General features: G+C 40.5%; 3 protein-coding genes across 4 annotated transcripts in view; 2 read left to right on the top strand and 1 right to left on the bottom strand.

Moving 5' to 3' along the window:
- Nucleotides 1–285: 285 nt before the first annotated feature.
- On the bottom strand, nt 286–14,695 carry ids (iduronate 2-sulfatase). The gene is made up of 13 exons (XM_062394035.1): nt 14,538–14,695; nt 13,323–13,459; nt 13,033–13,210; nt 12,716–12,804; nt 8,884–9,084; nt 7,558–7,728; nt 7,316–7,442; nt 6,690–6,860; nt 6,178–6,284; nt 4,470–4,586; nt 3,339–3,449; nt 3,050–3,175; nt 286–2,031 (listed from the first exon to the last, which is right to left on the bottom strand). The coding sequence occupies exons 1-13, from the start codon at nt 14,614–14,616 to the stop codon at nt 1,951–1,953; spliced, it is 1,695 nt and encodes a 564-aa protein (XP_062250019.1). The 5' UTR covers nt 14,617–14,695; the 3' UTR covers nt 286–1,950.
- Nucleotides 14,696–16,251: 1,556 nt separating this feature from the next.
- Nucleotides 16,252–18,477, top strand: dcps (decapping enzyme, scavenger). The gene is made up of 6 exons (XM_062393799.1): nt 16,252–16,444; nt 16,784–16,934; nt 17,019–17,164; nt 17,242–17,355; nt 17,634–17,744; nt 17,967–18,477. Exons 1-6 carry the CDS (start codon nt 16,280–16,282, stop codon nt 18,231–18,233), a joined length of 954 nt encoding a protein of 317 aa, XP_062249783.1. The 5' UTR covers nt 16,252–16,279; the 3' UTR covers nt 18,234–18,477.
- A 1,824-nt stretch (nt 18,478–20,301) lies between these two features.
- The window catches only part of zgc:66433 (uncharacterized protein LOC321250 homolog), a 43,658-nt gene continuing 39,797 nt past the window's right edge, over nt 20,302–24,162 (top strand). For both annotated transcript variants that reach the window (XM_062393472.1, XM_062393471.1), the window contains exon 1: nt 20,302–20,414. In XM_062393472.1, coding sequence (XP_062249456.1) covers nt 20,350–20,414 — 65 coding nt within the window. In that variant the 5' untranslated portion in view covers nt 20,302–20,349. The remainder of the gene's footprint in view (nt 20,415–24,162) is intronic.

The raw sequence follows: 24,162 nt of genomic DNA, 5'->3' as shown, positions 1-24,162 counted from the left end.
ACATTTATTTTTCATTTTCCCTTCAGAAACATGGAGCTTAAAGATGCTCAAACGCAAACCACACTCAAGTTTAAATAGTGTATGGAAAATATACATTACTCATTATGTCAATTTTTTCACATGTTAAAGTAACAGGACACAGAGTCAACAGCAAACCACTGGAAATACTCACAAGTGCAACAAAGTCAACCTGAGAAGAAATAAATTCTGTCAACAATGAGTTCCCCTGATCAGAGGAAACCAGGCAAAAATGAACCAAATCATTTAAATTCCCCCCCCCCCCCCCAACATCCTCACATATAATAAGAGCCCCGCTGATATCATGATTCAACTGTATCCCATTAACACGAGGACAGTGCAGCCCACAATCCAAGTCCTCAAAACCAAATCCCTTTGATTCATCGCTGAACCTGAAATTCAAGCTGAGATGACTCTTCTAAAATTACCCTCAAAAATCACGCATTGGAGCAGCAGTAAAATGCTCAGTTTCATTTGCGTTGAATCATTAGGGCTTTGACTCACTTCATTTCAAGTCCACAAATTGATCTGAACAGACTGTTTACAAGGAGAGAGGCAAATATCTGAAGGGACGTCAAGTGCAAATAGATATGTCCTTTTGTTTCACACCACTGTACAGAACTAGTCAAGCCCTCCTTAGCTGCTGGGCTTTAAAGTGGAGATGACACCCGATGCTGACTGAACGATCAATACGCTGAAGAACACTTGATCCAGAAAAAAGGAAATTGGTGTCACTTTAAATCAAAAGATCTAATTCTTCAGGTCTCATCAATATTCCCTCAGATGAAAAGCCTCGTAAAGTGTGATGTAATCATGCTCACAGAGGAGGTGGTGAAGTCACGGCCAATCAGAGCTGTCCATCAGGAGGCTGTGCGTCCAGCATTACATCTATACTTCTTTCATATGTGAACACTCAATATGAGCCTTATTATCTCAGGATAAGCTCGGCATAAAGACAATAGTCCTGAGGAAACAGCTAGCAAGGCTCTGTACACGCGTCCGAAAATTACTATTTAAAATATGTATCGCAGTTGCTGAACCAATGCATGAAGCTGAAATATAGGAATTTCAACAAGTACTGCATTTTCGTACAAACTGAAAATATTTCTGCATTTGTGTTCAAGCTCAGCTTACTGGCCTAGTGATATTTTTTACCCAACTCGAAGAGCAAATATGTGTATCCCTCAAAACACAAAAAACCTGTAACTGCTGCCATTGAAAATTAGAAATGACATTTTATATTTAGTGTCAAAATTCACCCACAAATAAGACCAACACTCATGAGGGAGGTTCTACTCTGCAAACGTACAGATCGGCGTCTGCGAGTGGAGAGCAACCCCAACCATCACGAGGGGGCATTTTTGCTCCATGTGCAGAACTACAGTTTGACGAGCACGGTCTGAGATCAGTACCAAACCATGTGCTCGAAACTGATCATCACAGCCCGACAGTCCCTCGCAGGTCCTGCACGCAGATTGGAAATGATTCCTCACGGGTATATGGTTTTGCACTTGCAAACATTTCCTCCACACAAGTTATTAGATACAGACATGAGTGAAGAGGCCAGTCACTGAACACACTGGTTCTGTTTCGTTAGAGGAAAAGGTTTCTGTTCCCATCTGGATGTTTCCCTTTGCCAAAATGTAAATGATGTCTTTACTAAACTTCTTCAAAGGTTGAAACGTCTTGAAACTAACAATAAGCTCTTTTGTTCACTTCACTCGAGGTCCGTCCGCTGACGAGTTCGGTACATGAGCCTGAAGAACTGAGCTTTAAAGATTAATGGTGATAGCAGAGACTACAGAACCAAGTATGTGTTGCGTTAAAAGAATTATCAGAGGAATGCCGCCCTTCCAGACAAAGTTTTTCATCCTTCCATCTTCCCTTTGTACTTGTCCTCATCCATCCATCTGCTGTAGTGTATATTCGTCATCACGCCTTCCCACTGTTCCTCTTCATCCCTGCTGTGAGGTAGAGGAGCTGCAGCTTCATTCTCGTCTGCAGAGTCACAGTCTGGACGAGTCAGGAAAGAAGTAAAATGGTAAGTAAATGAATAAAATAAAGAATGAATGAGAGGGAGATAACTCTGGTTTGAAATCTCCCACTTACACTATAGAGGGACTTCTATGGAGAGTACTATATAGTAAACTCATCCACATAAGAACAAAAAAAGAAAAAAACACTTTGACACCACTCTGGTAATTTTCTCTGCTCCGGTAATTACATCATTCTTACAGGGTTATGATGTACAACAAATCCCATAATAATTCCTAAATGTTTATTTTACACTCCGTATTAATAATCTTAGGGGAAAAACACATTGACAATGTTTAAATGTAGAAATAAATTGGCCTGACACTGTCTGTGCTGTGATACCCTGCTCTGATCATATATGTTACCAACACAACTCACAAATTTGTCTCATGCCCGTCTCTTTCTTTTCTGTCAATGCCCCGAGCGCAAGGCATGATGGTTTATATTGTTCAGTTAGTGACCACTACTTTTCACAATGCATTGTGGGTAACAATGAGTCCAGTATATAGGGTGTGAAATACATTTAAAAACACAAATAATTTGTTGACAACTAAATGACGTAACAACAGTCAATGGAAACCGAAATCATCAAGCTATTGAGGGTTGGATTCAAAACCAGACCGAAAATCAAAGTAACATTTTTCAAATCACAGCTGATCCAACTCATAATGTGACTCAGGTGAGTACGGCCTGTGTGTGCCTGTATGCAGTCCAGACAATGTAACCCAGGACCCACTGCACCAGTGTCAGGTCTGACCACCCAGTGAGGGTTTCATCGCAGTACCTAACAGGAGTCAGGGAACCGTTGGCTATGACATGGAGATCCGTGTGACCCTCAAACGATATTTCTCCCAAGACCATCACTGACCCACCAGCAAACTGGTCAAACTAGATGATGTTACACTCAGCATGATGTCACTTTCATTTGCACCAAAGCGGGTGAAATGAATTCAGAAACAATCCATTTATTTATTGACTTCAATGAATTCAAACTCACATGAGGCAGGCTGGTCATCTTCCTCATGATAACACTGTGATCTGTGTCACTGTAGACGTTCTTGTCCTGCCCGGGGTCGTCTGCTAACATGTACAACTCTCCAGCATGGACGTCAGTCACATTCACCTGCATGGAGAGACATATGGATATCAGCCAACTATCACTTGTTACCGTCATTGAAAACGTCTCAACACATTGAGCCAGAAAAGATGGATGGATCCTACACACACACAGAGTACAAAGTGACAGACGAGAGATGTGATGTGGCGCAGGTCAGTGAAACACCAACCTGAAATGTTTTCGGGTTGAATCCCAGCCACAGTGTGTATCTGTAGTCCCAGGTGCGTAGAGAGTAACCCATGACCTTTATGTCCTTAAGGTCAGGGAGGTCCGAGTTCACCTAACAGAAGACATTCAACTTAATATGAGCACAGATCTCACTCTTTCAGCGTGGTCAGATGTGCAGCTGCCAACTCCTCCTGCGAGCCGGACGATGAGCTGATGTCAGGTCTGCCAAGCTGGACAGAGATTAACCTACAGCAGGTGCTGTATCACACACTTGGACATTTTCATTCAGAGACTGTGATTGAAGCTGGCAGCTCTTGTACAAACCAGAGAGGTTCAAAGAGTGACAGTGTCACCACAGTCATGTTTAATGACTTAACAAGTTTAATCAGTGTGGCACGTTTTATATTAAATATATACCTGTTTGATTTGATGCTTCCTAGTATTAGGGTCACTTAATGTGAAAAAAAAAGGTATCTGACATTTTGAGAATAAAGGCATAATAGTACATTTGTAACATTACAATAATAAAGTAAAGTCACAAAATTACACGAGTTAAGTCCTAATATGATCTCATTGATGTCATAGTATTACAACAAAAACTTATAAGAATAAGGGAATAATTTTAGGTTATGTAATTTTAGTCTGTCACCTGTGTCAAAAAGGATGTGGAGCATCTTAAATTACACTTTAGAATAAAATTCACAAATAACTTTTTGAAAAGATATTGGAAAAAATGGTGTCTATTCTGAAGAAAGAATCAGAGTTTGGAAGTGGTCGACTGAGAGGCTGTAGTTTGTTACATCTGGGAAACATTCACAGGAATTTCAGAGTTTTTCAAGGTTGGATCAAGATTTTAGGACCCAGAGGAGTGGAACTCTAGTGAGCACCGGTTCTCTGTACTGATTATTTCCTAAAAACATGTTTCCCTTATTCGTGAAACATTGCAAATTTTTCCCACCTCATTGAATCATAACTTTATTCTTACAATATTAAGTCAAAAGGTTTTTTCTTCAATCTGGCCCCAATACTCTGTGTCTTAGCTTTCTGACTGATGGAAAACGTAATGATTTTACCTTACACCAGCTCGTGAAGGCTGTTAAACTCACTTTTCTAGACACTCAATCTCAGGTACCTGTGGTGTATCAGCAGGTCGAGGGTACTGGCTGAAAGACACCGCTTCCTCATCCTCTCCTCTTTCTCTGTGACGGAACGTGTAGGCCAGGTTGTCTCCCTCTGTGCACAGCTCCTCCTGAAAGCAAGAGAACAGGCTGCAGAGTGAAGGAAATAAATGTTGCAGCCAATTAGATCACGTTCATGTCTATGGAGTGTTTACTTCCTGATTAATTTTGTCTGGTCATGTTGTTCTGTACCAAGATGCCTGAAAGGTCTCGGAAAAATATCTTGGAATCAGAACCATGTTCTTTCCTGGACTTTCTTTAGATCACATTCTTCTTATTTTCTGTTGTTTTTGTACACTTTGATAAACAAGGTCTTCTTCACTGAACACTCACCAGCCACAGTGACTCAAACGTGTACAGCCATGCTAGCAGCTCTGTAAGGCTGCTTTGTTGCTTTGAGTAAACATGCTCACGATGACAATGTTGACAGACCAGTGTTATCAAGACATTAACCCCTTAGACAAGTTAATTATACTGGATAAATATCAACATACAACACACAATTCTGGCCACTAGGGGTCTCTCAATCAAAACAATAACAAGACCTATTTGCTGACGTTGCGAATCATCGTGGGATCATGCAAGTTTGTTGTCTCCACCACAGCCAGTGAAATCTACCTGATACGACTCGGGTGCAAATCATTTCACGGAAGCGGTCATGTATTAAAGTAATGCAGCAAATAACAATAATTATCGTGATCTGTTTCGAGTGACCTATACAAACAGGGAAAGGAAAACACAGCTGACTGGCTATCTGTGTGTTTCCCTCTGTCGACGCTCGTTTGCCCCTGACCCACAGGTAAAGCTGATGATGTAATTAAAAAGGCGACCAAAATGAAAGGTCCCACTCAATTCAATAAAATTGGGGATTTCACAGAATTTGTACATTGTTTTATAATTGTACATTTTGTATAATGTAAATACACAGGACAACTTTGTATTAGTGTTGATATTGGACTTAATCTAAACTGCCAGCGTTACATGTAAAATGTAATTCCAGGTATATGATTACATTTTTATACTGTTACCAAGTAAAAACATGGTAGCTAACGAATAATTTACTCTGAAAAGTAAGTGATACGTTGTTTCCCACTCAGGTGCAAATAAATAACAACAGTCTGAGTAATGGGAGATGAACACAGTGTTAGTCTCTGTGTTGTCTAACTGTGGAAATCCTTACATGCTAATGCTCAGCAGGCATGAGGTTTAACCATTTTGGTTTGGCAGATTACCATGCAAAGCTTTGCCAATTACAACAACAAGAAAAACCGACCAAAATAAAAACAAACAAACATCTGAAGCTGGTGGGTATGAGTTTTGAAGGTATTTTCTCGTCAAAGAACAACAGACAATTTTGACACAATGGCACTACGTGAAAGTAGGTTAACAACACAATTATTAAGATTCATCCTGAACGTTTTAACTAATTTCAGAATAACTTCATGATGAAAACCTGCCAAGACATTTGTCTTAAAGCTCAGGGGATCACCAGCGTCATCATGTTTCATCATTGTTGTCCAGATAGTTCAGTCTGAACCTTAACATTTAATGCACTGTGCCCTCCCTGCAGCCATGCAGCTAACTGGCTGAGAGGCCAATCAAGTAGTAGCTTCGGTAACAAGTGACTCCTCTCTAAAAACGTTCACTTTCATCTTTTGATACCTGGAAAGAAACATCAGCACAAGGTTCAGGTGCGCGGAGTCCGGCCATGTAGGAGACTGTGGGAAAAACATCCACCAGCTCCACCACGTTTCTTCTAACTCTGTCATCTGGAAGAGAGAAGGGTCAGCCAATTAAAGAAAAACTCTTATTTTTTCATTTTTTTTTAACCACTGAGAGCAAATTAGTCGAGACTTCCACAAAATTTTACTCGACATCCTGCACTGAAATTTCATCATTATTGCACCATTTGCATTTGAAGTTAAAACTGTCTAGAGGCTAAATATCAAAGTGTATCCTTGTCTAAATACTTTTGAATTTCTCCATGTATTTCAAAGACTTCATTAAAGTCAAGTTGGCATATTAATAAATGTTTCAACACGCTTTATGTGACCAATTAAAAGAAAAAAATGAAATCAAATTTGAGCTCCATTTGACTTGACATTCATGGTGCCTTTAGAAAGAAGAAATGTTCATGTAATAGAAAGGAATTTGATGTCAGCAGAGGGACTCACTCTTAAAGCTGTACTCTGATTTGGTTAAGGCATCAATAAAGGGGAAAGGGGACGCTCCCTGCAAATCCGGGCGTGTTGTGACACCAGGGACGTAAAAGATGAGAGGGACACGTGTCGACACATCGAAATTAGAGTATTTAGCCCATTCCCCGTGTTCTCCTAATGACCAACCTGCAACAACAAGGAGAAAGAGAGACAAAGAAAGATGTTAGAACGACAAAAGAGAACCAAGTCAATGAATCAGTATCATACAAATCACATCTCGGATGGAGAGAAGGTTGAGGAAATTCATTTTAATAATGTTTTTCTCGGTCATCTTATAGGTGACATTAAAAAAAAATGTTGTTTCTGAGTCAGAAAAGATTTTTAAAATAAAGGAGGCGGTGCAGAAAAAGATTTTAACTATGGAGGGAACCAAGTAAACAATATGCTGTTACAACACTGCCATCTGGTGGTGGAACACAACAGCCAAACGTGGATACTTTTGAAATGTTACAAAATCTCCGACTACCTAAAAAATGGCATACGAGTGATTCGTTTTACCAATACCCTGAAAGTACATATATAAGTATAAATACACAGCAGCAGTGTAGCCTTCCTCAGCCTTCCTCCTTGTGTCTACTGACCATGATCTGAGGTGAACACCACCATAGTGTCGTCAGTCAGCCTGAGATCATCCAGAGTACTGAGCAGCCGTCCAACCTGAGCGTCCATGTAGGACACAGCAGCAAAGTAGTGCTGACGGAGCCGCAGCTGCAACACAAGGTAAAGAAAACCAGTGTTTAACTGTTTGATTCCAGGAGCACAGACATGAAGATGTTAGAACGTTATACATTGTTTTAAAGTGCTGAAAGCAGGCAGCTCAAACCTGGAAGTCTCTCGGAATTGGTCCGTAAGGAAAGCTGATGTTCAGTTTTTGGACGTCGTCTCGCTTTCTCACGTCGGTCCATGGGTTGTAGGCCACAGGGGGGAGGAGCTTTGGGACATTGGGGTCAGGGGCCAGGGTCATTTCCTCTAAAGGATATAGGCTCAGGTACTCCTGTAAATATGCAACACGTTTCAAAGTGGTGTTTAATAAAAAGGCAGGAACTCCCAAGTGATCCAGAACAAAACATAGCTTACACGTTCTCCCAGTTTTAGTTTTTCCACATTGGCTTCCCTCGTTTGATTTAAGCATCACATTCAGACTCCTACATTTAGTGTGAGAAGGATCACGTCTCTGTGGCTGGGACTTCTGATAATTCACAGGTGAAGGCTGAAAACAACAGGCTGTCTTTAAAAGACATCCCATGTTTTCTCAATTTTAAAACTTATATGCCTAAACATGCTTCGAATACACATCTCATTTCTGTTATATGCCATTTGGGTGAAAACGTGGTACTTGAAGAATTATTTTTAAGACGAGACCAGAAGACAAAAGGGCAGAAGGATTTTTAGCATAATTGTGTAATCTGATCCTGTATTATCCTGATATTAACTCATGAGTATTCTTAAAATATCATTATAACTATTAGAATTATGGTGTATTAGCCTTTTACCCTACTATTGCTTTCATTCATCGAGGAATGGAGGAAACCATAAGTGTTACAAAGATTACTAAAACGTTACTTGGCATCCAATTACCGCTACATTTGACAGTAAGTGTCTGTCAAAAAGCAAAGAACTGGTCTGATAATAAAAAATAAAATAAACTCCTCTTTTTCAAATGGAGACAGGAGTCATGATTAAAATATATGATCTCAGATGTTTGTTTGGTTAGATTTATTTTTATGGTTCCAGAGACTGGTCTTTTCATTCTTTGCTCCGTTCTCCGAGTGCGTCCACACGATTCGAGCTAAATCACATGTAGCATAAATCACATGTCAACACAGTGGAGCTGGTTTGACCTTTCCCCACTTTTCATCTCTCGACTCCCACGCTGAGGGAAACCTCTCTGTCACGCTGACATCCATCTCTGCTCTCATTCATATTCCACTGCATCATGCCCGGTCCCTCCTTCATGCTAAACTGCATCTCCTATACATCCAGGTCACTTCTCATTTAATGCACTTCAGAGACAGCATGTACGACTTCTCTGCTTACCTTTACGTTATTCATTCACATCATACAGAAAAACTAATAAATAAATATAACTACACTGGTTTAACTATTATCTAACATTTTGCGCAGAGGGTGTTGATATTGAGTCATGTACCTGTGGTATCCTGAAGGGAATGTGTGGTTTGTGAAATCCCACGGCTAAGAAGAAAGGAACACGATCCTTGGCCCAGCTCTTCAGTAGCCTGACAGCCTCGTCTGTGCTCTCCAGGTCAGGGAGGGTTCCCCCAGGCTGCTCCGTCACATTCACTGCACACAGCAGGTTGGCGTGCAGTTTACCGTCCTCTCCTTTACACATCTGAAAACAAGATTTTCATACCATTTACTAAAAGTCACTTTTTATGCACAGTTACTGCAGTGATTTACATTTCAGTGTTTGATGAACTGACGGCATGTAGAAGAGGACCGGAAGCGAAGGAACCTGAACTTTCAGACACATTCAAATCAGGCTCAGCTGTCAATCATCAATCACCCTAACCCTAAAAACAGTTTTTATAACAAATAACTCAATATCTAACTTAAATTGTATCCATGTCCCATCTGCTAACATGGGAGAGGATTAATGTATGACCTGTACTGCAGCAAGCCAGCAAATGACGATTTAAAAACGTTCGCCTCACTTTAATGGGAGTGTTGTCATCTGTACTTACAATCTAAGATAGATAGTGTTCTGGCATTTAAACATGACCTCTAGGGGGCAGTAGAATCAAGTAAATAAATATGTCACTGTAGACTATAGAGCAGAGGTCTTCAACAGGGGGTCCGCCACCGCTAGGGGGTCCGCGGAGGTACTGCAGGGGGGTCGCGAAATCTTTGATTGATTAGACAATTTTTTTAATTTTTTATAATTGTTTTTTTTATCCAATTTTTTCCCCACATCTTAAATGTCTTTGAATACACATTTACATTCATCCAACATATTGTGAGGCTGATATGACCCTCTGCCTGACAACCTCCAGGTTGGTAGTCAATCTAGCTGTCGGGATTTTAACTATTACAACATGTGTTGCAATCATATTTTCACTGCCATTTGTCCTGAAGACATACTGATCATTTCCATTGCTAGAAAACATCCTGAATTAATGGGAAATGTGTACATTTTACTGATATATCAGTTAAGCTCGCCTAGGGGGGAGCAAATGTAAAAAATGTCCCACATTACGCCGCTCTCCCCTACTATATATATATATATATATCTCAATTGCATGAGTAAGCCTGTGCATGTGTTTGGGATAAATAAATGTATCTATATGGTCGTCACCTTTTAAGTTGATGGCATAGTTATTTCCTAACAAACATCTATAAATTAAGTGGTTAAAGAGGAACAGTCAAGTTCTGGCTACCTAGCAAACAGGAGCTGGTAGAGGGAGAAAACTGTACTTATTCAAAAATCGGACTAAATATATATATATATATATATAGTAGGGGGAGCAGGGGTCCCTGCTCCATCTCTTGCCCAGTTTGGGGGTCCTTGGCCTGAAAAACGTTGAAGACCCCTGCTATAGAGCATTGACGCATCATCTCCAGAAACTTCGTCTATCGGCAGAAAAGGTCTCTGGTTCGTCTCTGGTTCGACTCCAAGGAGAAAAAACTAGAAGACGAACCGGGATTGTCCAAAAATCCAAGAGGATTCTCCCTACCCTGTCTAGTGCCCCTGAGCAAGGCACCTTACTCCCCCAACATCTGCTACCCGGGCGCCGTACATTGTCGCCCACTGCTCTGTGTGTCCTGCACCAGATGGGTTAAAAGCAGAGGTTCAATTTTCTTACAATTGCATGAGTAAGCCTGTGCATGTGTTTGGGATAAATAAATGTATCTATATGGTCGTCACCTTTTAAGTTGATGGCATAGTTATTTCCTAACAAACATCTATAAATTAAGTGGTTAAAGAGGAACAGTCAAGTTCTGGCTACCTAGCAAACAGGAGCTGGTAGAGGGAGAAAACTGTACTTATTCAAAAATCGGACTAAATGATCCACTATGTTTAACAGCAAGTCACAAAGGCCCTGTTCAGACCTGATATAAGATGTGTCCAGTCAAACTTAACTTGCTATCAGATCCCTCAGGCCGGATGTTAAAACTGTCAGTTGTATTCTCTTAGGTTTAGCTCTGCCACAACATGAGACAAAGCTTATCCACGTATTTAGTTGTGTTACATACCTCTTATTATCTGTGTTAATTGGTAAATCACACAGAAGAAATGTTCCATTATTCTTTATGATTTAACATCCTGCTCATTTTTAATCTAACAAAAGTGCTTTCATTGTTCTGCATTGTTAATTATAAAAACGCATGTACCTTTCCCTTCCATTTTTTTAATTTAACAATGTTCTGTCTCTATGTCAATAATGTCAGTATGCATACAGTGTATTGGCTATAATCACTCAGATTATAGTTTATTTGATTGTTTCATATTGATGCCGTCTCCACAGATCAGTGTACCTCTACACACCTCTACACGCCCACATTCAACCGTAAATAGTCAATACAAATTGCCTACTGAATATTAAATTATCCTGCTAAACTTTTTCCAAGAAAATTTGGATCTAACACAATAGAAGTTATATGACGCTTCCTCAGTCAGACTATCGTCCGTTTAGTCCTGAGAAGAAAACCTGACAGTGTTTCATCAAACAAATGATCAGACCCAGACGGGTTAAAGAAGAACTCTGGTTTTACCCCCAAAGTTTAACTGTGGTTTGTTTGAATACATTACACAGTTGAAAGAAACAGTTAAGACCTACACAGGGGACAATGATGCTCTCATTATTAAGACATGATGGAAGGAGTGTTCCATCAGTGCTGACAGTCTCTCCCAGACAAGCACTATATCATTTCATTTCACTTGCTCAAAGAGACAACAGCTCTTTCACAAATGCAGCCCATGAGTCCATGACTGTCTGCACCCAGAGTGATTCATGTGAGCGACTCTGACACAGAAGCAACTTCAAGTGATGCAATCACAGGCGCAGACCTCACAAGAAATGATTTACATTTTTCAGAGACAGCTCTGGAAAAGGATCAAACAGATATACATCATCTACTTCCAGTTTCTATCAGGTAAAAAGATTAATTCACTGAGAGATCCAGCAAAAAAAATTCAGACTTTGGATTTTCAATTGTCGAAGAGTCAGACGCAGAGCTCCAGCCGGGGAGGATATAAGCAGCAGATCTTCACTAGATCTTGGTGGAAATAATGATTTACTGTTGGGTTGATGGTGAATTTGATTATTTATCCATCAGTGCATGGTAGATGTTCAACCCACCACTTAAGGTGAAAACATCCATAGCAAGAATGATATCTAAAATAATAATAATAATAATCATATTAGTTAACTCTGAAAACGATCTCAAAGATGCCATTAACCACTGTTGTTGTAATTCTAGTTGTTGCTTTGACTGATGGTTATTGGTATAGACGCCCAGTAACTCTCATGATAGAGGTGCACATGTTCCAAAGATTTGTGACAAAGAGCGACATAATAACAAAGCCTCTGCTGCTCCCAACTCATATGGAGCAGATGCTGCTTTTCCACTGAATTACAGTGGACAGCTGCAAAGTTCTGTTATAACTACTTATATTTAACTGCCATTAACAACCATTAGCTACCAGAGAGAGAGAAAAACTGATAGTTTTGATGAAGAGGATTGACGGACTGAAAATGTTTGACATCAGCTGCCAGTCGGCTTGGTTGGCCTGCATCACTTCAAGCTGTTATATGTGTAATAAATGTAGAGTTGGTCATTTGTTTCTGAAATTCAAGTTCATAAACACGACCAATAATTTCCTTCGCACTGGATAAAATGACTGTCTGGCACATCTGTCTGTCGCTATTATAAATTTAGGGTAAGTGCAGTCTAGATTTTCCAGGATTACCAACCCCAATTTAGAGTGGAAATGTGTAAGAGATGCTGTTTCCTATGCTTACCTTTTTTTTCTCAAAATGAAATGAGGCTGGGTGGTATGCAGGGATGGACCAGCTGTATGGGTAGTCATCTGAGTGGTTAGAGGCAATTCCTAAAGAGAGAACAACACAACATTTGTCCCAACCATAAACACAAAATGCCTTGGGTCCAGAGTAAACAACTTAATCATTCAGAATGGAATCTCCTCGGAGATCCAGAACAGGCTCATCATTAATCCAGGGATCTTCTTAAATTAATGCCATGTAACCCTGAGCATGAACATTTTATTTTTTAACCCTCTATTTGGATTTTAATGAAAACCTTATAATATTAATCTGACCTGGATGAAAAACCTTGCCCACAGACGCGGTGAAGTAGCCTATGGATTTGAAGTACTGAGGCAGAGTGGTGTAATTTCCGGAGTGGGTTCTCCAGTAGGAGTTGAAGTCGTAGAGCCTGGTGGTGTCTGGTCTGCGGCTGGTCAACATGGACGTACGACTGGGAGCACACACAGCTTGCTGGGAGGAAAAATACACAGTCTAAGATTTCCTTGAGGTTGTATGATTTGATTAGTCTCAGATCAAAACTAACTGAGCTGCTTCTACAGCTTGTGACAGGGGGCCCACTGACCTGTGCGTATGCATTGAGAAAAACTTGGCTCTTGGACGCCAACTGGTCAATGTTTGGCGATTTTACCACAGGGTCTCCGTAGCAACCCAGTGATGTCCGCAGGTCGTCTGCCACGATCAACAGGACGTTCTTCCTGTCTGTAAACAAACAGACAGTTATTTCAGAATAAAACACAACAAATCATTCTCATTGTGGCAGATCCACTGGAAATTTTATTTTTGGTTTACAATGTCTTCATGGTTGAGCCCCTTGTTATATCACAGATAGCTTTATTTTTGTCCATGTTTGTTTGTTTATTTGTCTGGTAGTTGGCAGAACTACAGGACAGATTACCAACAAACTGGAAGGATGTGGTATGGGTCAGGAAAGAACTAAATTAAATCTTGGTGTGGAGCCAGATAAGGGAGCAGGTACAGGAATTATTTTGTCCATGTTCCGTGTGAGATTCATAAGGGGACTGTTGGGCCTTGACAGAGGCATACAAGTTACCGGATGTGATTCTAGTTTTAAATCTACTTTAAAGGGCCACATTTTTAATCCTGCTTTAAAGTCTTAATAAGTATTTGATTCAACCCTTTACTACTTTTTTTTAAATACTGGATAAATTCTAACTGTAGCTGCTTTAACTTCTCTTTTATAACTTTCACGGTTCCTCTTTTCTACAGATTTTATTTCCAACAGCGTACATCTTATCCATGCTTGTGTTGGCTTCCTTTGCAAGGACTGTAAAGCACAATGGTGCAATTCTTGACATTTATGAATAAACAGTATATATAAAAAATCTAACCTGACATTGTTTACTGTTTTGCTGCGTTTAGATTCATCTTTTCAACTGTGATCTGTGGCAGGTTTCTAGATCACTGCTGAGAAACTACAGAACAGAGATGGGAGGAATTATTCAAATAAACTCGACTTGCTGTTAAACCTATAGGGACAGTGACAAGTGGACTGTGTGAACATGAGTTTGAGGGAAACACATCAGAGGAAACATTGACCAAAGGCTGGACAGAAAGTCCTAGAGTCGAACAAAGCAGCATTCAGTGAGCGAGTTAATGTCGTTAACTCGAGCTGCAGCCACTAAAACAACAAGCAATGACATAAGCGAGCAGCCAATAAGGCTCGTGTCAGCTAGATGCTGAGATTTACTGTTTATCAACCTGAACACAACCACCAGCAGCAGCCATGCACTGAAGTGAGTCTGAGAAGTAGCGCTACCTCTTCTGGAGACAGCAGCAGCAGGAGGAAGAAGAAGAAGAGCCAGCAGGAGAACACAGAAGCGGACATGATGTTTCATGTTGGCTCCTCATTAACGAAGAAACACACAGATTCTCTCTCCAGCTCCACTGTCAACACACAGCAGCGCGTCCGCTTTAAATCACTTCCTGAACTACACGGCCCTGAGCAGAGGCTGCTCATTGGCTGGTTTAACAGTCACCCCGCCCCAGCCCGGTAATCATATTAGTTAAATGATGCGTCAATCACTTTTAATAGCAGAGGCTAATTGATTGATGGAGAGGACAGTGGACTGACACTGAACTGTGTGTGCTTCCTTTATGGAGGTTTAAACAGTTTAAAAAAGCTAATTGAAAAAAAAGGACACAGGCTCAAGTAAGGAAAGCTGTGAAGAAAGCAAAAAGAGAAAATTGGAGGGAATTCTGTACCAGCTCCTTGGGACTGATAAATACGAGGGGGGGAATCCGAAGAGAGTGGCGGTACCCAATATTCAAAGTTGGAGTTCTGACAATCTAACCGAGGACAGGAAGCGAGGGAGGGAAGAAACTAAACAAGCAAATCCAGGGAATAGACAGAGAAGAGAAAAATAAAAGGCCTGAGATAACCACTCTGTTATCTCCTTATCAGAGTGGTTTTAGTGAAGGGAGGGGAACCATGGATCCAGGCATCAGAAACTAGGAAAGCCTAAATTAATAAAGAATTTGAAAAATGGCATTGTCCTTTGATGATGGGTTAAATGATGAAAGTAGATGAAATGGGATAACTTAAATAATTTTTAATTGGATTAAACATTTTTGTTTGATAAATATATTTAGTTAAAGATGGGGACAAAAGTATCAACCATGTATAAAGTAGACAACGGGACTCCGCAGGCCAGTGTGATCAGCCCCATACTTTTTTCCAGCATGATTAATCATGCGTTCTCCGATATTGATAAACAAGTATTTGCTGATGATGAAACTGGAAATAATACAAATTCAGGGACTGAGATTAGGTTGTGGGGCTATTAAGACTCCTCCAACCATAGCAGTCCAAGTGAAGATGGGAGAAAGCCGCTGAATGGCAAAAGAGATGAGGTTACATGATAAAAGATACAGTGCAACAGTTCCTTATCCTGTGACTCCGACATGGTTATTACATTGGGCCGACATAGAGGGGAGGTTAAGGACTACACATTCCACAATGTCCCCAATATCCACAGATGGATCAAAGGAGCCAAAGACTGGGTAGCATTTGTTGTCCCACAGTTAAAATAGTTACAAGGAGCATCATGACTGACTGACCATAACAATGGGATGCAGGAAATAACAGCGAGAGCGAACAGTCATTTCAAGATTAGGACACACAGGATTAAACAAAACAATGCACTTAATAGGGGAAAATCCATCAGGACAGTGTGAGTGTGACTGAGGGGAAGAAAACGGTGGAACATCTGCCAGAAATAAAACACAGAGAGAGAAAAGCTACAGAAGGAGCTGGGGAAATGTGGGGTGGAAGAGTTCAACCTAAATAATCTGATCAGTATTGAGGGAAATATAAAAGCCTTGCTTGAGTTTTAATGAAGAGGATTTAAATTGTATTGTTTTTTTAATGTATTTTCTCAGATCCAAACCTCTGACCCACACTCCAGAACAGTAGGGGGCGATAATGCGCATTTAACGTAAGCTGCCATCCGCCGTTAAACAAAAGAAAGAAAAGAAGCAGGAGCAGCGGCAGAAAGAAACATGGCTAAAGCTGCAGGAGAAGAAACGGAGGAGTTAGATCAGAGAGTCAAGAGGGTGAAGTGTGACAGTGAGGACAATGGAGGAGAGACTCTTCTGTGCGGGTTTCAAACATCCAGCGTGTTGAGCGATTCTGCCCGAGAGAAGACCATCTTCATCCACGGAAAGGTATGGTGCTTGTGAAGGCAGCTCACTGTCCTCAGCTGCTAGAAGGTGTGAAACTCAGTCTGACTGCGATAAAAGAGACAAGGACAAGGTTGAGACAGGAAGGGAATTGTGTTTCATTGTTATTTCCATACAAACGGGCCTGAGAAGCGGAAACATAGGCTTTTCCGGATTTGAGATTTCATAATAAAAGCACTGTGGATGCCTGATTGTTAGGATTTACTGAATCGTGACGGTGGGATTACAAAAGGACACACGTGTGTGTTTATTTATCTATTCAGTAAAACTAGTCACATTAGTACCTGAGGCAGAAAGTGAAAGTGTTGACGGTGTCATCTTTAGCTGGATGATCAGGATGCTGTGGTGATTCTGGAGAAGACTCCCATCAGAGAAGACATCCTGACTGACCTCTTTACCGGCTCCAGGCTGAAGCTGGAGATGAGAAACGACATTTACAGCACGTACTGGCTGCAGGCCCCCCCTCACCTCAACGGTATGATCCCATATGGTTGAACATCTTTGAGTCTGGCTGCCAGGAAAACTAGATGACCTTTGTGTGTGTGTGTGTGTTTTGCAGAGATCAAGACCACTGTGGTGTGTCCAGCCACAGAGAAGCATGTGAAGAAATACCAGCGTCAGGAGAGTTTTCTGGTGGAGGAGTCGGGGACGGACTACGAGTCCATCACTCTGCCCTACATTCAGAGGCAGAGTTTCAGCGTGCAGGTCAGCCCCCCGAGGTCATCATTTCCTGTGTTCACTTTCAAATGTGCAGCTCTGACTGTTTTTTGCAACCGCATCAGTGGGTGTACAACATCCTGGAGAAGAAGGCAGAGGCCGAGAGGATCACTTATGAAGATCCGGACCCGGAGGTCGGCTTCGTCCTCCTCCCCGATTTCAAATGGGACCAGAAACAGGTGAGAGACCTCAGGAGGAACCCCACAGCATTATCCCTCCTGGTGACATTTTTCTTTAGTTTTCTCTTTCTTGTATTCTGAATCCAATTACAATATTAACATTGATGATCATATATATAAATTGATATATATACATGCACACATCTATGGGGATCATCAAACATTTTACTATATACCTATTCATATCCCTCTTTAATACATAATACAATTTCCCACTATCCTGCTATAAATCTTTAACCGACTGAAACAGTTCCACAACAATCTGCTTTCCTCTGCAGGTAAATGATTTGTACCTGATTGCTATTGTACACAAGAGGAACATCAGGAGTCTGAGGGACCTGACGTCCGAGCACATACCACTGCTACAGAACATCTTCCAGAGAGGAAAGGTGAGCTCGCACTGATTCATGGGTTTGTCTTCCCTCGGCTTCCATAAACATATGAGTGAGCCCTGTTATCATCTCCAAACAATTATGTGAAGTGATAGTTTCCATTTTAGAGAGCTAGGATTAGACTTAGCTCCCTGAAGTAGAGAAGAGAGACCCCGGGTACTTAATTGAACGTAAATGATACTTATAAAGATTGCTAATATCTGATTTGTTGTGACTCAGGAGGCCATCCTGAAGAACTTCAACCTCCCAGCCAGTAAGCTGAGAGTATACCTGCACTACCAGCCGTCCTACTACCACCTACATGTCCACTTCACCAAGCTGGGCTATGAGGCTCCGGGCTGTGGTGTGGAGCGTGCACACCTCCTGGCTGATGTCATCCAGAACCTCCAGTCCGACCCGAAGTACTACAAAACTCGGACGCTGTACTTCCCCCTGAGGGCCGATGACGGACTGCTCAGCAAGTTCAAGGAGGCAGGGAGACTTTAGTTTCTGAGCTCAACTTATTCATAAATTAATGAACAGTCAACGAATATTTGGATCCATTATTTTTACGCGTTTCATTCGGATTATTTACTATTTTATAAATGTCTCTTCTAAAGCCCGACTATGTGTTTTTTTTGGTGAGGAAAGCCGATACTGATATCAGGGAGTAAAATATTTTTCAATCTTTGTTTGTAATGTTTTCCATATGTAAACTGACTCAATTAAACATGTGTTTTTCTACTCAGCCTATTAATGTTGATATTTGTTATTAAAGGACAATTTAGAGGCACTTTTGAATTTTGATCCGTCAGTCCATCGCAGCTCATGATCGCGCCACAAGGTAAGATGTGCAGTAATAAAACAAATTTCAGACAGAGTAAGTGTTTCAACACTAGATGGCAGTGTTAATCCTAAAATCCTTTTCTTTTTAGTCTTTTTTTCACAGTGAAATAATCTTTCAAACACAAACTCCAGTTTCTGGTAATAGACTGTTTTTTGTGTTTGTCTCACAAAAGTAAATCGTATGTGCAGCTCATGTAAACCCAAGACTTTCATTTTGCAGAAAACAAAATGTCACTTGCCGAAACATTTTTGGAGTTGAGGTACCATGTTAAATAGACTGATTGTCATATGATGACATGATGTTCACAAACACGTATGTTTTTATACAATCCTGCTCCAGTAGAGCAACAATAGAGGTTAAAAAACAAATCGTGGCAGGTCTGAGCTGCTTTAAGTTGTTTTGATATTTAGATACTCTAGACAATTTAGATTTTTTTTAGCTTTTCAGTTATTTATGTTGAAAGTTTCTACTTAATTTAAGTGCTTGTTAGTCAGGACATCATTTTCTTATCTCAACAGAAATCATTTGTGTGGCGCTCTGCCTTGTGTTTATGGTGCATTCAAGTGTCCCTCGTAAAAATGACAATTAAATAAAAATACCCAAACTTGTGAGGGAAGCAAACGACAAAACTATTCTGTTTAGATCATTACATCGAGGGATATTTTGTTGTGGGATCAGTGGAGCCATAAGAAGCTACAAGATGTTCAATAATGTCTGTCAAGGAAAGTCACCCATGTTAACATGTTAATATTTAGAATTGCTCAAAGAGTTTTATCCCCTTTTGTGACAAATTGTATTTATTTAGTTATTGAAAATACTGGGATACAATTAAATTCAAGGTTATTCAAGGTTTGTTACAGATTTGAACATCTTATTTTCATGTGACTGATACTTCATGTTTTTTCTCTTTATATGTGTTCTTGTGTAGAAATGGACATGGCAAATGGTGCTAAAAAGATTCCATATTAAATGTTAAATTGGCATGACATTGAAAGCATCACTGAACAAACTGATAACAGATAAACGTTAATTTGCCAATGAACATCACAATTCTAGTTCAGTGTTCAACAACCTGCTCAGCATTTTAGTTCACTTAGTTGCACCTGAACTAATGACATGGTATAAGAATACAAAACAAACTTGAATACAAAGAATTAAAATAATAATGTATCCAATGACTAACCAAACAAACACAAATATTTTTTGTATTTAAATATCAGGAAGCGATGGTTTGGTTTTATTCTATCCCCATTTGTGGATGAAATATTTAGCAAAACTAAATTTGTCGTAAAATATTTCCAAATTTCACAATATTGTAATCATCAATAGGTGCCTGATAATCTTTCTTGTCAATCCAGCTTTCTCAACATTATAACATTGTCTTTAAAATGTGTTGCTTGGATAAATGTCATTAAACATTTTTGAAGAGACCTTTTGTTGGGATGCTAGAGAGAAGTATCCTGTTCTGATTCATTCGGATAATCTTTCGAGAGATTCTTCCTTTTTAGAGGTAAGGGTAAGTGTTCAGAGGTGAGCGTGCCTCTGGTCATTTTATTATTATACTTCCTGTCTGAAAAGTTATTTCTTCAATTGAGGTATCTGTGGAGTTTTGTTTAAGTAAGAGTTGACCCTTTTATCCATCTGCCACATGAGTGGTACATTTCCCGAGCCTCTCCTGAACGCATCAGCAGCAGAGGGGACTGAGACAAATAATCCAATCATCACAGAGAGAAGGAGAGAAGGAGAGAGGCGGAGAGGCGGAGAGGCAGGGAGCTCATGTCTTGGTTTCAGTCCCTGAGGGATGACTTCACTCTGAAGCCGTTTGAGATCCAACACACACAGTGAGTTTACTTTACTTTACCAGCTTTACTTTCTCTTCACTTGTTGATGATTATTGGTGATGACGTCTGTTTGCTTATCGATACTTGTGCTGGATGCAGCTCAGCTCCGGTTTGTGTGTCAACTGTCAACTGCAGCAGCTGTGTGAGAAGTGTGTGTGTGGGCTTCCTTAAAGTGTCCTTGAACATCTCTGGTGCATTTTCCACTGAGGCTGATGCACATGTATTCACTTCCATTGTTTTTACATCAGTGGAAACAAGTTCTGGGTTCTGCTCCTCATCAGACAAAACTAATTAACTCTGCCCTTAGACCATCACTGTGGGTTGTTTCCATGACAGGATTCATTCCCAGTGAAATCACAGTGTGATTTAGTTTGATTTCATGTGAGACATTAACAAGTATTTCACATAAAAATGTATACACTGTAATGCTGTCAGAAGTTTGAGCTCATACTGTGTGTGTGGTCCTGGTATTACGGATGATGTGGGGACCTGCAACTGTTTACACAGTCACATTTGGAGACTTCTCCTTATGGGACAAGAAGCAGGTCTCTGTTACGCAACTCATTACATTGTCAAGTGAGGACATGTTTGAAGGTTAAGTTAGGTTTAGGGTTTAGAAGTAATTATGGTTAAGAGTAAAATGTGAATTGTTGTTAGGCTAAGATTAGGGTAAGGGATAAATTAGTCACGGTTTATAATTGGAACAACAATAGATCACTTGTAAACTCCCATTCCAAACCGACAGTAGCCTTTCTTTAAGAAAAGTCCTCAGACTTCAAGTCCACCAATCAGTCCTGACTTCCTTTTACAAATGTGTCATTGAATCTGTCATGACCCTCAACTTAGCTGCGTGGTTCGGGTCCCTCAGTATAACCACCGCAACCCACGGACAAAAATCATAAGAATGAGCAGCAGAATAATTGCACTGGAGCAGGAACCACTTATTTTCAAGAGAAAGACAAGAATTAAAGGAATGTAAATAACATCAGACACCACATACACACAAATATACACAACCACACACACACGCACACACACACACACACACACACATATTGTGTCACGAGGTGATACACATCAATCACATTCAGGCCTAAGGACAATGTCAAGCTTGGTGCCTTTGTGTCAGACTCATAATGGTTGATCTGTTCATTTTAACAATATTTGTTTTGTATTTGTTCATTTTACAGTTAGTCGTGCGGTGCCTGTTCTCTTGGGCTGTGTTAAAGCTCCGGAGCTACTTCAGAATTATTCCTTGTAATTACTGAGTTTATTACAGTCTAACACCATAGACTGTTTATAACAGTCTGAGTGCAGAGTGAAGTTAGACAACTTTGTGTTCATCCTACCTGATTTATCTGAATGTTTTTCATAAAATGAAACTAAATGAGTTTTCCTATTGTTAATTAATTGTTGCTTCTGACATTGTATTTAGTAGGTAGATTTGTGCACTGATCACTGTCTGGAGCTTGTATGTGGTAATTATTAATTTGAATAAGGTTACGGTTAGGCTGTCATCAGCAAATAGAAGTCAATGCAAAGTCCTGATAAAGATTGTATGTGAGTGTTTGTGGTTTGTATGTGTGTGTGTGCACTCTGTGTTGGTGGCAGGTCAAGGACAGTCCAGATTAAATAGTTACTGTTGACTGTGTGTGAAGCACAGTAATCCTCGACACAGACACTGACTTCGAAGCAGAGTTGGGTCGTCAGTCTGTGCGTGTTTGTGTGCGTTTGTGTGTGTGTGTGTTGGGATGAGAGACTATTGATCTGGTGCTCTGATCCTCATGAGCACATGGCACCGTGGGGGACTTCTGATTTGTATCGTTGTGTTTCTCTGTGAAGCAAACGTCAATAAACCAGACATAGTGTTCACTCTAAAGCCTGGTACGTTGTAATGTGATTATTATCAGAGCAGGCTGAGGAGGATACATGAGTTTAAGGGCATCAGTGCTGCTAATCTGACTGGGAAGCTTGATAAATATGACTGTGTGGGTGTGCGTCCTGTCAACTGCCATGCTGATTAGAGGGCTGTGTCAGTGAACAAGCCCTCAGAGGTTTCGCAGAGACGTCCTGTCCTGGACACATCATGTTTTCTTTGTGCTCTCTGCTTCTTGTGACTGTTCTTGTCGCGTGTGTCCTGTGCATTCTGAGTGAAAGCTGTGTCCTTCTCATTGATTGTCCTTAGGGAGGAACATGAGGCAATCACATGATTATTTGAATTTTCCACAGTTTCCGTTGCCATTATGTACATTTAAGTCTGTATTGGAATATTTGGAGTGCTCCTATAATAAAAACACAATCAGCTTGTGTGGCTCGGACAGGCATTTGCCATGGATATTATGTCGTTGGTTGCATTAAGGGAAATATAGGATCTGGAAGATTGATCTAGACTTGGAACTAAAAGTCAGACTATATTAACCGCTGCTGCTTCTATTGTGACCTTTTACAATAAGAGGCCCCAACTAGAGTGTCCCATTTTCAATACTCCTGCAATTGCGGACAACGATTGCGTCCTTCTTTAACCGAGAAAGGTAGAATCCAATTGGTGGATTGTTCCCGCTCCAACTTAGCTCACGATTCGTTGCACTTCAGGGACAAAACATTTTTTAAAGAGTTAATGCAACGGCAAATGACGAGATATCGAGCTGGTGATGCAGGTCATATAAATCCTCTGTAGACCAAACAGTCTCATTTCGATTCGGCCTTTGCGGCCTATGGGTAGACCGCATTTTTTCAAAAGATGCAGCACCTGAATGAGACACAGCTATCGATTGCTGGAGGACTAAGTGTTGGTTTTTCAGTTTGGATTATGTTGGTACAACACAGCTTTTAGATAAACTCAAAAAGCATGAATGTCTAAGGATCACATTCGTCTTCTCCGCAGTGAAACGGCCCCTGTGACGATTTCTATTGATTAGAACTTTCCCAAAGTGCAGTAAACATGCTGTTGGAGCAACATTACAGTTAATAGCGTGGTGGTGACATGTTGGAGTAAACACAGCATAGACACGTGACCTGCGAGTTCACTGATTTATCTGGAGATGAAAACAGGAAAATAATCAAGTGATAATAAGTAGATCTTTCTGCCCAGACACATGATGAGCCCATGAGTGGACTTATAGGTTAAATCATCCTGGAGGAGAAGAGTCATGCAGTTTATTTTTGTTCTTTCAGATGTCCTGTTCCTCTACAATTCATAATCGGTCCAAGAATAAAAACAAAAGATATAGTATTTGTTTGTGATATCTGGTAATGCTTTGCTGCATGTTGAGTGTCAGGTTTGGAGCAGCTGTGGTTGGTTCCTGCAGGCTTTGAAACACAGTTAACAACAGGTTGAAGTTATCTCGTGAAATAAAATCACATCTGCAGATATAGACCAAAGCATATGTTCTCAGTTTCTGAAAACCTCCCCGTGCCTAGAGACAAACCCACTGACCTGAAACACTGACGTGAGGTGTACGATCCCACCGCATTGTGTTTAAAGGTGAACCTGCAGTTTGTGAAATATTCAGCAAAGAGAAAATAGCTTCTGCTGAGTCGATTCAGAGCAGAAGCGTCAATGAGACGCACCGTTCGTCGTGTGTCGATGCTCAATAAAGGCCTCAGTTGGAGGTTGTTATGTTGTCGTTAAACTCTTTGAATCAACCGCTTGTGTGCCTCCTGTTGCTTCAGCGCGTGCACACACACAAACACACACACACACATTTGTGCTTCTATCTTAGTGAGTACACTACTTGGCATAATGCAT

The sequence above is a fragment of the Platichthys flesus genome, chromosome 8 (genome assembly GCF_949316205.1).
Source record: "Platichthys flesus chromosome 8, fPlaFle2.1, whole genome shotgun sequence".
Classification (NCBI taxonomy): Eukaryota; Metazoa; Chordata; class Actinopteri; order Pleuronectiformes; family Pleuronectidae; genus Platichthys; species Platichthys flesus.
Note: the sequence above shows the minus strand (reverse complement) of the source record. Positions and strands in the feature narration are given on the sequence as shown.

Coding starts and splice junctions, on each gene's coding strand:
- ids (XM_062394035.1), bottom strand. CDS start 14,616: ATGAAACATCATGTCCGCTTCTGTGTTCTCCTGCTGGCTCTTCTTCTT. Junction 7,729..8,883: donor TTCCCTTCAGGATACCACAG/GTACATGACTCA, acceptor GCATATTTACAG/GAGTACCTGAGCCTATATCC. Junction 7,443..7,557: donor CAATTCCGAGAGACTTCCAG/GTTTGAGCTGCC, acceptor CTTGTGTTGCAG/CTGCGGCTCCGTCAGCACTA.
- dcps (XM_062393799.1), top strand. CDS start 16,280: ATGGCTAAAGCTGCAGGAGAAGAAACGGAGGAGTTAGATCAGAGAGTC. Junction 17,356..17,633: donor TCAAATGGGACCAGAAACAG/GTGAGAGACCTC, acceptor TTTCCTCTGCAG/GTAAATGATTTGTACCTGAT. Junction 17,745..17,966: donor ACATCTTCCAGAGAGGAAAG/GTGAGCTCGCAC, acceptor GTTGTGACTCAG/GAGGCCATCCTGAAGAACTT.